General features: G+C 41.8%; 1 protein-coding gene across 1 annotated transcript in view; it reads left to right on the top strand.

Annotated features, from left to right (window-relative positions):
- The window catches only part of COL4A5 (collagen type IV alpha 5 chain), a 254,829-nt gene that overhangs the window by 143,320 nt on the left and 95,730 nt on the right, over positions 1 to 15,779 (top strand). The window contains exons 3-14 of the mRNA XM_077285140.1: positions 865 to 954; positions 1,590 to 1,634; positions 1,843 to 1,887; positions 1,967 to 2,029; positions 2,593 to 2,646; positions 3,867 to 3,893; positions 4,900 to 4,980; positions 11,606 to 11,668; positions 12,249 to 12,284; positions 12,376 to 12,417; positions 12,558 to 12,653; positions 15,600 to 15,653. Coding sequence (XP_077141255.1) covers positions 865 to 954; positions 1,590 to 1,634; positions 1,843 to 1,887; positions 1,967 to 2,029; positions 2,593 to 2,646; positions 3,867 to 3,893; positions 4,900 to 4,980; positions 11,606 to 11,668; positions 12,249 to 12,284; positions 12,376 to 12,417; positions 12,558 to 12,653; positions 15,600 to 15,653 — 696 coding nt within the window. The remainder of the gene's footprint in view (positions 1 to 864; positions 955 to 1,589; positions 1,635 to 1,842; positions 1,888 to 1,966; positions 2,030 to 2,592; positions 2,647 to 3,866; positions 3,894 to 4,899; positions 4,981 to 11,605; positions 11,669 to 12,248; positions 12,285 to 12,375; positions 12,418 to 12,557; positions 12,654 to 15,599; positions 15,654 to 15,779) is intronic.

Raw genomic sequence — 15,779 nt, forward strand, 5'->3', positions numbered from 1 at the left:
TGCCGAAGTTTTAAAAAGCGCAGCAGTTTTCCACATCCGTTAAGAAAATAAAACCAATATGTGTGTGCGTGAGATTTCTGAAATCTCATAGACTTTGCTGGTACTGTAAAATGCAGCTGAAAACTTGCATTAAAAAAAACGCTGCAAAAATGCATACCCTAAATGTCAGAATAATACATCTATTTCTTGAATTTTCAAAGTAACTACACCAGTCTCTTCAGGTATGAGAGATCTATTTACTAATCTATGCCGGTTGTATTGTAAAATCTGGTGACAAATCCTCTTGAGCTTCCACACGTGTGACAAGATACCTCAATGTCTGACCGCGCGTCCCCCCTCTTATTGGCAGAAGAACATTGTCAGATCTTTCTCTGCCTTCTACCTCCCTCTCTGGATATGTCACAATCTTTCTCACCCTGATCGGACCTTTCAACCTACCTTTGTAACCGCATAGTTCTTCATGTTAGCCATATTCTGACAGATGTAATCAGCGCCAAAATGACAAAGTAAAGATTTTAAAAGTTTACATTAAAGCAGAAAATAATTCTGCTCCCCTGTCAACCAGTGTTTGGGGACCCCATGTTCAAGGGCTCTTTTACGGTTGAAGTTTTCATTCCCCAGTTTGCTCATCCCCATCCCTGCGTCTGATAATAGAATGATATCATTGTGCATTAATGTCGGTTATTTACTTTACATATGTAGCAATGATGATGATGGGACTGGTGCATCTGTAGTTCTCATTTTCTACTGTGTATCACGCTTTCTTTTTAAGCTTTTATAGCCTGTAATAGAATTGTATGCAGGTTACATGAAGTCATTACAGTAAAGATAAATGTTGTCTTTGTTACCTATTTGTTTTAATAGGGAGAGAGGGGACTTCCCGGATTAGAAGGACAGCTTGGTTTACCTGGATTTCCAGGACCTGAAGGGCCACCTGGATCTCGGGGTCAAAAGGTAAGAAAAAAATTTGTGTTCAATATCAAACAAATTAAAGTCAAGTAATTGTGACTTTTGATTGTTCCACAATATGATTATTAATTACAACACTTATTATACAATATACTATCCCTTATTTGCTAACACAGCTCATAGGTACTGTAGGTACAATACGTTTGTAGTCCTGAGATGCAATAATTGTTTTCACCATTAGATGGCAATAGAAACATGCATTTTAATAACAACTTTTAAAAAATAAAGATAAGTAGCAGATAGGTAACAATTAATCATAATCCTTGAAAAAGATCAGTTACATATGAATAAATCAAAAGCCAGCCTTTTTTTGTGAAATTGTAACACGTCTAATTTTGTAACTGCGAGTTTTACTTCGCTCTTTTGCTAATAGCTGACTGGCATTAAGGGTGCAATTATTAACTTTCCCACTAGGTGTCAGTAAATGCACACATAGTCAGCCATGACTAAAGGTTCATTTTGTCATGTGATTTTGCTCCCAATCATAAGGGTTTCTTTTTTTAGTGCATGTTTTGCCATTCAGTTTTTTTTTTATTGTATTTACACATTGCTTCACATTTTTTTCAGATTCCAAGTTTAAATAATAAGATTTTAATTAATGCAATTCTCTCTGATTTTAGGGTGATGATGGCACACCAGGACCACTCGGACCCAAAGGGATAAGAGTATGTACCTTGTGTCGCTGAATAATAAAACTAGACTGTGTGTCTCTTTAGTTTTATATCCTATTTAATGTCATATTTTTATAGACCCAACATTTGTGGTGATATCACATCAGGACGTACATTGAATGAGTGGAATGAAGTTTCTCCTACCAGTTTGAAGGGAACTCAGACTTTAACTTGAATTTTTAATAAATATTTCTCTTTTTAGGGACCTCCAGGACTTCCGGGATTTCCTGGTGCTCCTGGGTTGCCTGTAAGTACAACACTACATTATCCCTAATATGTTTATCTGGTGATAAGTATCCATTTAACCATTAAAATTGTTATTTCAGGGGTTACCTGGGCAGGATGGAGCACCCGGACCTGCTGGAATACCAGGATGCAATGGGACAAAGGTATGAAAGCGTCTTATTTATTTGTTTACAAAAAAAAAAGGATTGAGTGACCCTCCAAGAAGACTGTAATGTCTGTCACACGTGTGCTCAGTGTGACCCTCATCTGTGAAGGGCACGGGGTGCCAGTGTGAGAGCTGCCAATACTGTTCTTTCCAGGTGAATACAGTCAGGCTGCATGGTGCTGGGCTGTGAGCACAGGTCCCACTACAGAACGTCGGACCCTCCTGCCACCATCATGCAGGGTGTTTCTGACAGCTTGGTCATAAACAGACATACTGAGCAAACATTGTTTACTGTGTTCAGAACTTGTGTAGCAATAAATGGAGAGCGCTGGCACATGTGTCGCCACATCTCCACTCATGGGTGGCCAGACGTCAGCGGGAACACCATTTTGGAGACAGGGCCCCAGAGGTATCCTTTGAATATGCCATACATGTCTCTTGCAAAACAACCTTGTTTAAGTCTTCCCTTTGTTTGGGCTGTGTATTTTACAAGCATTAGATGCAAAGTTACATTTTTAACATTTTATTTCAACCAATTTAACACCATTCTTTGTTTTGTAGGGTGATCGTGGCTTTCCAGGAGGTTCAGGAATTCCAGGTCTTCAGGGTCCACAGGTAACAGCTAAATTGTTGAATTCAAGGCACCTTACCTTGATATAAAGTGATGGAATATGGCTGTAGTATGCTATATGGTCACTGGAGGTATATCACACCTCAATGCAGCATCCTGGCCATCTTCTGTGCTGGGGAACCGCAGCTCAGCCCAGTTTAAGGAAGTTCCCTCTACAGTTTGGGGGTCTTAGTGCTGATGTCAGGGAAAAACAGTGAAGGGTCCACAATGCTGAACTAGTGCTGCAACCCCACTAGTGCTGCAACCATTGCTAGGACAATCCCACTGTTCCCCCTCTGTGATCCCTGTGGATCTGGAGAATAGAAGCACATACAAGCTTTCCTCTTGCACAGCTGTGCTTCTGACACCCTGCCGTGCTCCTGAGACCCCACTGTGCTCCTGACACCCTGCTTTGCTCCTGACACCCCGCTGTGCTCCTGACAACCGCTGTGCTCCTGACACCCGCTGTGCCCCTGACACCCCGCTGTGCTCCTAACACCCCGCTGTGCTTCTGACACCCCACTGTGCTCCTGACACCCCGCTGTGCTCCTGACACCCCGCTGTGCTCCTGACACCCCACTGTGCTCCTGACACCCCGCTGTGCTTCTGACACCACACTGGTCTCCTGACACCCCTCTTTGCTCCTGACACTCCACTTTGCTCCTGACACCCCGCTGTGCTCCTGACACCCTGCTGTGCTCCTGACACCCCGCTGTGCTCTTGACACCCCACTTTGCTCTTGACACCCCGCTGTGCTCCTGACACCCCGCTGTGCTCCTGACACCCCACTGTGCTCCTGACACCCCGCTGTGCTTCTGACACCACACTGGTCTCCTGACACCCCTCTTTGCTCCTGACACTCCACTTTGCTCCTGACACCCCGCTGTGCTCCTGACACCCCGCTGTGCTCTTGACACCCCACTTTGCTCTTGACACCCCGCTGTGCTCCTGACACCCCGCTGTGCTCCTGACACCCCGCTGTGCAGGGAAGGGAACTCCAGTGCAGATTCTTACTAATACAGTAACTGCATTTGCCGTACACTGTGGGGGGACGGGAGCAAACTGTGCAGGTAAGTGCATAAGTGGACTATTGTCAGTCAGTTAGTGATGCCATATGCCAATATTATGTCATCTCTTACCATGGTCAGAAGACCTACCTAATATTCTCTGAAGTCCTGCGTCGTCTGCGTTTTGTCTTAATTGTGCCATTTTTATTTGTTTTCAGGGTCCCCCTGGATTACCTGGTTTAAAAGTAAGTCAGCAGATAAAATGTCTAGTTTTTATCACTAGATAAAAATACAAAAGTGTAACAGGGTCTTATCCAAATAGTGAAGATGGATCGATAGATAATGATGCTCACCTTATAGGGTTGTGTAAGATACAACCATTAGAAATGCATGGATTCCAGCTGCTGCAGCTTCCAGACAATTGTGTATGAAGTTTGCCATTAGCAATGGAAGTTTCCTGCGCTGCTGGAGAAGTGACATGTCCCGATGGACTATGGGATGCTGATTTATTGTCAACGTGTTTCAGTCACTCAGAATCCTTCTTCAGGACAGTTCTTATCACTAGAAAGCTCAGACTAATTAAACATTTTCAATAGAAAACCTACAAGCTCACACATGCTGTATATGCAAATTATACATATATATATATATATATATATATATATATATATATACAGTGAATAATGACTATGCTACAACATAGAAAGTCTGAGGGTATCATTGTGTATTGTATGATGATGAAGACTTCAGTATAGGTGGAGAAGTAAGAAATCGGAGCAGATTGTTACCCTCTTTCTATGATCCGAGCGCCCAATACTTCCAGTGCACTTCTTAATGGCTTCTTTTGTATTAATAACAGGAATTAGAGCTTTGATTGAATTCAGTGCTTTTTATGAGCTGTGTCAGATGAAGCTCTTTGTGAGAGGTTTTAATATTTTTCTGTAGTGGTAGATGTCAAGAAGCTATGTTCATTTTTGTGATGATTTCCAATACTGTTTTTTAGGCCAATCTATTTTTTTTTAATAGAAGACTTGTTCTGTTTTGTTCTCAGAGCATATGTAGCCTCAGACATCTAATGTGGCTCCTATGAGGCCTTTGAAAGGGAGTTTATGGAAGCCCTGAATGTTTTCACCTTTTATCATAGGTGACCTGATTGGCGGAATTAAAAAGTTGCAGTTTATGATTCAACCACTAGATGTCAGCAGTAATCTTCCTATGCACATTTTGTTTTAACGCCATTGTTTTCCTTAGGGGGAGCCAGGAGAAATCATTGGTTTTTCTCAGCCAGGACAAAAAGGGGAACCAGGGCTACCGGGTCTCCCAGGTTTACCAGTAAGTAATTGGAGCTGGTCATTAACTTTGTCATAATCACTGCTCATCATAAAAACAAAAGATTTGAAACCTAGCAAGTCGTGGGCAGGTATTGCAAAGTTTGTAATGTGTGCATGCTGTAAAACTACTGACCCTACGTGATGAGCTTGTAAGCATGCTAATGTATTTGCACCTTCTGCTAGCAATCCTACTTTTTCTGTCACCCATGACAGCACCAACGATATAAGGGTGCTGTCATGGGTTCCTTAAAAATACATTATCGGTAAGTAATATACGTGTTTTATGTCACCCATGACAGCACCCTTCTATTGTTGGTGCTGTATTGGGTTCCGTAAAAACACATTATCGGTAAGTAATATACGTGGTGAATTAAGTAAATTTTCCTGAAATTAAGGGAAAACTGTCAGCAAGTTTTTATATATAGAAGTAGTAGTATATCTGTTGCAGGCCCTTAAAAGTACAATAAAAGTTGAGCTTTTTCTATAGAAATCCAATGAAATTGGAGGGTAGAAGCTATATGAGAATTGAGCTGGAAATGCATTGGTGTCAATGCACTGGACTGCTGCTTATGGAAAAAAGTCCCTTCAGGTTCCTTTTATGTGGTGCACTGGCTTCTAGTCAGTGGCAGCATCTCAGGACTTCTCACCTCAGTAAGCGAGCATCCTTCCATCAGAGATGAGGACCGGGTATACTTGCTCTTAAAATTGGGTTATGATTAAATTGTAACCACAGTTGTCAACCGTCCAGAAATTCCAGGACAGTCTGTAAAAATAGGACACTTTTTTTGCCCTGTCCGTAAAAATAGAATTTAAGCCGTCCATGATGTTTTTGAGGCTGAAAAAGCTGTTACAGATTATTTTGACTGTAATTATCATTTACAGTTTACAGTGAATGCAGCTGATGTCTTTATATCAGAATTCTGGGCTATAGATTATATCACTTATAATCATAATGATTTATTATGGTTTTCCAATGAGTCCATAAAATTTTTTATCTGTGCGTGATTTCTTAGGATATGCAAAAATTGAATATATGAAATTGGAATAGGAAAATATACTAAAAAATGAAGGTACTTGACGCACAACTTGGCCAATTCATGAGAGCCCATCAGCCATGACAAGGCGTACTCCTTTAATGGGAACCTAATCATATATTCCTCTCCTGGGCTGGAAACTTACATATATTCAATGTTTGCATATTATAGCATTTCAGAACACAGCTGTATTTTCTTGGGCTTTCTTGGTTATATTGAATAGTCATGACAACTTGCACATGTTCACATTTGCCTTATTCAGTTTTTTGATTTTCATGATTTTTTAGAAATCTGTCCAGAAAAAATAAAAAGTCAAGTTGTCAACCCTGACTGTAACTCTTTATGCTAAAGCTTTGTGTTTTATATATTAATCGAAGACTGCATTAATCCATCACTGAGTATAACTGATCTCTATCCCAGTGATATCCTTATTTGCTATCCTTACATGTATTTCCATAAAGCTGAAGTCATAAGTTTACACACACTGGGGCCGAAGTCCTTCCAATTCTTATTTATCGCTGCACAGATTCCAAGTTAACAAACTTTAGTTTTAGCAAGTTGTCTTGGGATATCTTGTGTGTACATGGCACAAGCATTTTTTTCCAACAAATGTTCACAGACAAATTATTTCATATAGAATTCACTACATCAAAATTTCAGTGGATCAGAAGTTTACATACACCAAGTTGTTTGTGCCTTTAAATAGCTTGGAAAATGTCAGAAAACGTTGGCTTTAGTAGCTACTGACAGACCGATTGATATAATTTGAGTTATTTGGAGGTTTACATGTGGCAGTATACGAAGGCTTATCTCAAGTCCTACTTGTCTCTATGCTTGACATTATGGGAAAATCAGAAAAAGAAGTATGGACCTCCACAAGTCTGTACATCCCTGGTGAGCAATTTCTTAACACGTGAAGGTGCCGCATTTATGTAAATATCACGGGACACCGCAGCCATTATACCATTCGGGTAAGGGGTAAAAAATACAGGTCAATCCAAGAACAACAGCCAACAACTGTGTGGACATTCTGGGGACAACAAAGTAATGATATCAGTATTAAAATGTGATCCTACATTGACAAAACCTGAAAGGCCGCTCTGCTAGAAACAAGCCACTGTTCCGAAACTGCTGTAAAAACCCCAGATACACATTGTAACTGCACATGAGGACACAAATCTTAACTTTATGAAAATATGTCCTGGTCTGATGAACCAAAAATTGAACTGTTTGGCTTTAATACCCATCGTTATGTATGGAGGAAAAAATGGGAGCCTTTTGAATCAAAAATTCCAGCAACTTGTTGTGAAGAGCTACTTGAAATGTTTGACCTTAAATAGGCAGAATTGTCATGACTTAAGGTGTATGTAAAGTTTACAAAATTGGGTCACTTGTGTGGGGGTTTCCACTGCTTGGTCACATCAAGGGTTGTCCAAACGCAACATGGCATCCGCTCTTGATTCCAGCCAATTTTGCATTCAAAAAGTCAAGCGATGCTCCTTCTCTTCCACACCCCTCCGTGCGCCCAAAAAGCAGTTTTCCCCCACTATGGGGTATCGGTGTTCTCAGGAGAAATTGCACAAGCGAGTCCATTTTGTCCTGTTACCCTTGTGAAAATAAAGTAAATTTTTGGTGAAAAAAGTTAAATGTTAATTTTTTCCTTCCACATTGCTTCAGTTCTCGTGAAGCACCTGAAGGGTTAATAAACTTCTTGATTGTGGTTTTGAGGAGCGCAGTGTTTAGAGTGGTGTCACTTACTGGGTTTCTGTCATATGGATCCCTCAAAATCACTCAAATGTGGTGTAGACCCTAAACAAAATGGTTTAGAAAATTTTGTTGGAAAAATATGACATTGCTGGTCAACTTTTAACCCTTCTAACGTCCTAAAAAAACAGTCATGTTTCAAACATGGTGCTGATGTAAAGTAGATATGTGGGAAATGTTATTTATTCTGGTTTAAGGGCATAAAAATTAAAATTTTGAAAATTACAAAATTTTCTCCAAATTTCAGATTTTTTTTCACAAATAAAAGCAAGTCATATTGAACAACTTTTACCGCTATCATGAAGTACAATATGTCACAGAAAAATTCTACGAATCCGTTGAAGTGTTCCAGAGCTATAACCTCATAACGTGACAGGGGTCAGAATTGTAAAATTTGACCTAGCCATGAAGGCATACCTCCCAACTTTTGAAGATGGGAAAGAGGGACAAAGTTTGCGGCGCGCAAAGCGCGCCGCGGCAAATTTTAGGCCACGCCTCTGACCACACCCATTCATAATTAGTCACACCACGTCCCAACCACACCCATTTAGCACTGCCGATCACACTGTTTCATATACAATAGTTATAAACAAAAAAATATGGCCACACAGTGCTCCATACTGTATAATGACCACACATGATGCCCCATACTGTATAATGGCCACACAGTGCTCCATACTGTATAATGGCCACACATGATGCTCCATACTGTATAATGAACACACATGACGCTCCATACTGTATAATGACCGCATGCATACTGTATAATGGCCGCACATGATGCTCCATACTGTATAATGACCACATGCATACTGTATAATGGCCGCACATGATGCTCCATACTGTATAATGAACGCACATGATGCTCCATACTGTATAATGACCGCACATGATGCTCCATACTGTATAATGACTGCACATGATGCTCCATACTGTATAATGGCCGCACATGATGCTCCATACTGTATAATGACCGCACATGATGCTCCATACTGTATAATGACCGCACATGATGCTCCATACTGTATAATGACTGCACATGACGCTCCATACTGTATAATGAACACACATGACGCTCCATACTGTATAATGACCGCATGCATACTGTATAATGGCCGCACATGATGCTCCATACTGTATAATGACCGCACATGATGCTCCATACTGTATAATGACTGCATGCATACTGTATAATGGCCGCACATGATGCTCCATACTGTATAATGACCGCACATGATGCTCCATACTGTATAATGGCCGCACATGATGCTCCATACTGTGTAATGACCGCACATGATGCTCCATACTGTATAATGACCGCACATAATGCTCCATACTGTATGCTGGCTGCACATGATGCTCCATACTGTATAATGACTGCACATGATGCTCCATACTGTATAATGACTGCACATGATGCTCCATACTGTATAATGACCGTACATGATGCTCCATACTGTATAATGAACGCACATGATGCTCCATACTGTATAATGGCCGCACATGATGCTCCACACTGTATAATGACCGCACATGATGCTCCATACTGTATAATGACCGCACATAATGCTCCATACTGTATGCTGGCTGCACATGATGCTTCATACTGTATAATGACCGCACATGATGCTGCATACTGTATAATGACTGCACATGATGCTCCATACTGTATAATGGCCACACATGATGCTCCATTCTGTATAATGACCGCACATGATGCTCCATACTGTATAATGACCGCACATAATGCTCCATACTGTATGCTGGCTGCACATGATGCTTCATACTGTATAATGACCGCACATGATGCTGCATACTGTATAATGACTGCACATGATGCTCCATACTGTATAATGACCACACATGATTCTCCATACTGTATAATGACTGCACATGATGCTCCATACTGTATAATGACCGCACATGATGCTCCATACTGTATAATGAACACACATGATGCTCCATACTGTATAATGACCGCACATGATGCTCCATACTGTATGCTGGCTGCACATGATGCTGCATACTGTATAATGACCGCACATGATGCTCCATACTGTATAATGGCCACAGTTCTCCATACTGTATAATGACATACAGGCACGCAGCTCACACACACGCTCACACACACGCAGCACACACACAGCTCACACACGCACGCAGCTCACACACATGCAGCATCACACACACAGTATCACACATACACACGCAGCATCACAAACGCAGCTCACAAACACATGCAGCTTTGACACAAATGCATCAAACACGCAGCCATCACACACACACACAGCCATCACACACACACGCAGTCATCACACACACACGCAGTCATCACACACACACACGCAGCCATCACACACACACACGCAGCCATCACACACACACACGCAGCCATCACACACACACACACGCAGCCATCACACACACACACACACACGCAGCCATCACACACACACAGTCATCACACACACACACAGTCATCACACACACGCAGCCATCACACACACACGCAGCCATCACACACACACACGCAGCCATCACACACACACACGCAGCCATCACACACACACGCAGCCATCACACACACACACACACGCAGCCATCACACACATGCAGCCATCACACACACACACGCAGCCATCGCACACACACACACGCAGCCATCACACACACACACCCAGCCATCACACACACACCCAGCCATCACACACACACCCAGCCATCACACACACACACCCAGCCATCACACACACACACCCAGCCATTACACACACACCCAGCCATCACAAACACACCAGATACCTCATACACACATGACACACACACAAATGCAGCATCACACACACACAATGACACACACATGCAGCATCACACACACACAATGACACACACATGCAGCATCAGACACACACACATCTCACACACACACACACATCACACACACACATCACACACACACAATCTCCTCTGTGGTGCAGGGGCGGCTGATCTGTCCATGTGCAGCTCTTCAGTTTCTCCGGCTGCTCACAGCTCTGCACTGTCCCGGCACCTCCCCCGTCTCTCCTTCTCTGCCGGGATAGCAGCTAAGAGCAGGAGAAGCCGGAGCTCCGTGCACACACAGGAGGTAGTGAGTCGCTGACCTCTCATCTTGATCGCTGCTGGCTCTCTGCCTCAGCGTGGCAGCGCCGCACACACAGGGGGCGGGTAGGCGGGATCGGTCGGGAGGAGACCCAGCATGTATAAGAAAAAAAAAAACAGCCACAAACCTAAGCTACTCAGGTGCCGCCCCCTGCATTGTCCCCGCCCTAGGCATGTAGTGCGGGACATTAGTGTCCCGCCCGGGATCCCGGGGCTGACTGTCGAAATCAGGACAGTCCCGCGGGATCCGGGACGGTTGGGAGGTATGATGAAGGTGAAAATAGACTTGGGGGGTGAAGGGGTTAAAGAGCTTGAAATAAGTTGGATACAGTTCTAGGAGACCTCATAGCATCATGCACATCTTTTCAGGGTAATTGAAGTATGTGAAATTTTCCGCAAATTGAATTCCTGGGAAAAATTTCAGCGAAACTGATGAATTTCAAAAGATTCCCCAATCTCTTCTAGTAATCTTTCATATGTCATCCTTACTATAAACATGACTTGGAATTGCTACACTTTAATGCATGCGTTTCAAGAAGCATATGTACAGTAAAATGCCATTAATGTGTTAATGCTATGAACAGATTACAAGGAACATAATAAGACAAGTAGAGACTTCCATAAATGAGCTATAATGAGATTTATGGTTGCTTGCGCTCCCTATGAAGTAATGTCTGTATTTCTATACAGGGTCTACTTGGTCCCCAAGGAGTTTCGGGTCCAGTTGGGCGTCCGGGATCTGCAGGGTTACCGGTACAGTATGATTAGTGGATTCAATAAAAATCATTTGTTTTGCATTGATTAGCCGTAAAGCTTAGACTTGTTTCATTATAAGCTGCGGCACATCCAAAATACTGAAAACTGTGAAAAAAACCTCAGAAACCCTGATACATTACGGTTCTAATACGTGTTCTTTCTTGTGTGTGAATTGTTAGTACAAGTATATATTTTCTAGTATTATTCATTGTACCATCTTCCCTTGCACAGAATTTTTCTGCATGGTGAATACTGTTTTGAGTTGCCCATTATGGGATATTCTTACTATATGTTGTTAAAGATTATCAGAAATAATCATACCATGTAAAATTGAAAAAGACATTTTTAAAATCATTATTGAGCTTAGAGTTTTGTTCTTCTGGGTCACGACATCATACATTACACATCTAGATTTCTTTCCCTCCTCTTTCATTTTATACATTATTTTTACATTTAATAGATCTATTTGTTCTAGCACGTAACTAGATAATACCCTGATAAAAGTAGGCTAATATAATTTTTTATGGTAGGCATGTCATTTGGTTTAGAGTAATATGTATTATGGATTTTTTTTCAGGGACCTCCTGGACCACCTGGATTTCCAGGAGCAAAGGTGGGAACCATCCAGTTTCCTTTTAAGTAGCTGTCTATTTTTCATAGTATGTACATGGTGTTACTAACTATTTTTAATTTGATTTAATTAGGGTAACATGGGCTTAAATTTCCAAGGTTCAAAAGGAGAAAAGGTATGTAAGCCAGTATGTTGTGCTAATGCTGCAGGATGCTTTACATTTTTGTTTTCCTTTTATTGTTAGAAAATTTCAGCCCTGAAATGTAGTCACCCTTTTTACCTACATACTAGTACTATAATAGCCTTGTTTCTTAGGGTGACCCAGGTCTTCAAGGACCCCCCGGCCCTCCAGGCCAGTCAACGGAACAAACCCAACCAAAAGGCGAAAGTGAAGTCCTAAAAGGAGAGAAGGTTGGCATATAAATAATTACATGATAATTGTAAGATCCTTTCATTTGACATTTGGTTGCTGAACGTAGACATGTATACGTCAGTATATGTGATCACACACTGTCCGGTTACAGTTACAGGAGGAAGGCTTGTATAGACATATTCATTAATAAGTGTGACCGTGAACTGTGAGCTGCATGTGGTGGAGAAGAGAGCTGATGGCTGCCTACTCCGCCATTCAGCATATGCGTCTGAGACTGCACCCTGCAGGTGCCATTATGACACTAGATCGCACACTAGCTTACACTATAATGCAGTGGAAGAAAGATGCACATTTTCCCTACAACCAACTGTTCGTGTATCACAGAATTTCCATTAAAAAGGGAAAAAGACAGAAAAGGCAAAAGCCCACAGAGAGGTTCTGTGGTTGAAGTGAAAGTAAAAGTGAAGGTTCTGTGGTTGAAGTGAAAATTTCCATCTTTATTACTGGGGGGCTCTGTTTGTTATTTTACATGCATTTGTGGACCAATTTTGTTAAAGTAGAAAACTCACTTTAACTCATAATATCCTTTATTGGTTATCATTTATTGATATGATAAGACATATCTTAGTGATTTTTGGGCATTTGGACACTGAAACTCCCAGAATGGAGCCAAGACTGAGCATGCGTAACTTTGCTCTATTCCTATGGAACGGTCAAAGATACACGAGGACAGCACTCGGTTAGATGCACCCCCGCTCCATTCATTCTCTATGAGACTGCCAGAGATAGCGGAGCGCTGCACTCTGCTGTCTTCAGGAGTCACATAAAGAATAAAGTCACATGCCTGACCTCTGCTCTATTCATTGAGGTTTCTGCAGAGCCCCATTCTCAGGATTGCAGGGGTCTTGGTGGTCAGGTGCTCAACAATCAATAGTGTTATCACTAGTGATGAGCGAGTATGCTCCTTACCCGAGTTTCTCCGAGCATGCTCGGGTGGTCTCCGAGTATTTCGCCGTGCTCGGAGATTTAGTTTATGTTGACGCAGCTGCTAGACAGCTTGAATACATGCAGGGTGCCTGTTTGTTAAGCAGCCCCCACATTTATTCAAGCTGTCTAGCAGCCGCAAATCATGCAGCTGCGTCGACATAAACTAAATCTCCGAGCACTCTGAAATACTCTGAGAATACCCTAGCATGCTCGGAAAAACTCGAGTAACGAGCACACTCGCTCTTCACCAGTTATCACATATCCTTTTAATAGGAGATAAGTAAAAAAATTTGGTAAAAATCCCTTATGTGTCATATTTTGTAGAACCATATCTAATATATAAAGAACCTGTCAGGTGATTCCACAAGCAGCATGAATCAGTAGTGGGCCCCCACAAATTGCAAGTATCTGTTTAGGCCCCTTTCAAACGTCCATATAAAACATGTACGTGAAAAAACGGTACTGGTTTCATCAATATTTTCCATAATTGTGAAATCCGTGTGTCCGTGTTTACCATCAGTGTTTTTCTGGTACGGTTAAATAAAGAATGAAATTACAAAGCTTCTCCTATACTTTGCAATGTTAAACATGTACAGCGCATGGATGACACCGGTGCCGTCTGTGTGCTCCAAGTGTTTTACATGGACCCATAGACTTGTATTGGCCCCTCTCCTCCACGCTGCCAGTACGGACATGTCTCTGTCTGGTTCACACAGAGTACGAGAAAAAATGGATGCCACATATACTGCAGACACGGACATGTGAAGGGGGCCTTTAACAGGAGTCAGAAAAGTGGAGACTAGTCACAGGGAAGGTCCATGCCATCTTCTTTCTTCCCCAGTCTGCTACATTGCCATACACGCATAGGGGGTGACCGAGTTTGCGTGGGTTTCCTCTGGGTTCTTCAGTTTCCTCCCACACTCCAAAGAAATACTGGTAGGGAATTCAGGTAGTGATGCTGACTGTGAACAGTTAGTGAGGATGATGTAAAGTGCTATAGAACGTATTGGTGCTATTAAAGCGTGTACAGGGTTGGCCATTTATATGGATACACCTGGGTGGGACATTTTTAAAGTTGGATCCAAAATGGCCGACTTCAAAATGGCCACCATGGTCACCACCCATCTTGAAAAGTTTTCCCCCTCCCATATAACTAATGTGTCACAAACAGGAAGTTGATATCACCAACCATTCCCATTTTATTTAGGTGTACCTAAATAGGCCCACCCTATATAATAAATATTGTCTTCAGGTCCAACATTAGGTGGAAGAGGCCCTGCTGGGGTGCACAGTGGATGATAGGGGCTTTATAGGGGCAGCAAAGTATGTGACTGAAGCTTTGCAGGGATGACAAAGTGAGAGAAGAAACAGAATCAACCATAAAATAGAAACATTCCACTAACGCTGGTGACAGTTAGCAGCACTAATACCTGATGGCAGCACAGTTTATTTAATGGGATTTCCAGTTTTTTTATGCCTGTAAACTCTGTATTGGGGTATGCTAATATCAGTCATCATTGGGGTATGCAGCATCAGTCATCTACCTAGTAATATATGGGAGTTTTATGTGTACCACGTACGCTGTTTAGGGATGATCCAGATATTATTTAGGATGCTAGGTTTTTTTCAAGCTACAGCATGCTTTGTTTGTGTTTTTTTTTTTATTTGTGGTCCTATTTCTTTCGCTGACCTCAGTGCATAGAAAAAAAATGCAGGTGCATGATGTTAAATGTGTGCCAAAATTCTCAATAACAGTATGCACCCTTGTAATGCATTTCCCACGGTAGATTGTGCTGTCTGAGTCAGAGCTTCTCCAGTCATCTGGATTGAAGTTTCTTACTTGTTGGCGCTTACCATAATTACTATCTCACAATCTTTTAATGTTTTATATTGATCTTCCTGTAAACTGTCTCAGTGCTTTCTGACAAGGAACAGTCCCATGAATAATATATATGGTAGGTCGTATTTTTATGTCATTTTCTGTCCATTTTCTCTAGGGCTCAAAAGGTCAACAAGGATCTTCTGGACCCCCCGGTCCTCCAGGTCCTCCTGTAAGTAACTTGGAGTGTCCGACTTGGAAACACAAATAACTTGTATAGGAACTTATAATATATATTTCAAATAGTCAAAACATTTTCATGCTACAAAAAGGTACCATATGGGAATGTTCACAATGA

This window comes from Ranitomeya variabilis, chromosome 2, assembly GCF_051348905.1.
Source record: "Ranitomeya variabilis isolate aRanVar5 chromosome 2, aRanVar5.hap1, whole genome shotgun sequence".
Lineage (NCBI taxonomy): Eukaryota > Metazoa > Chordata > Amphibia > Anura > Dendrobatidae > Ranitomeya > Ranitomeya variabilis.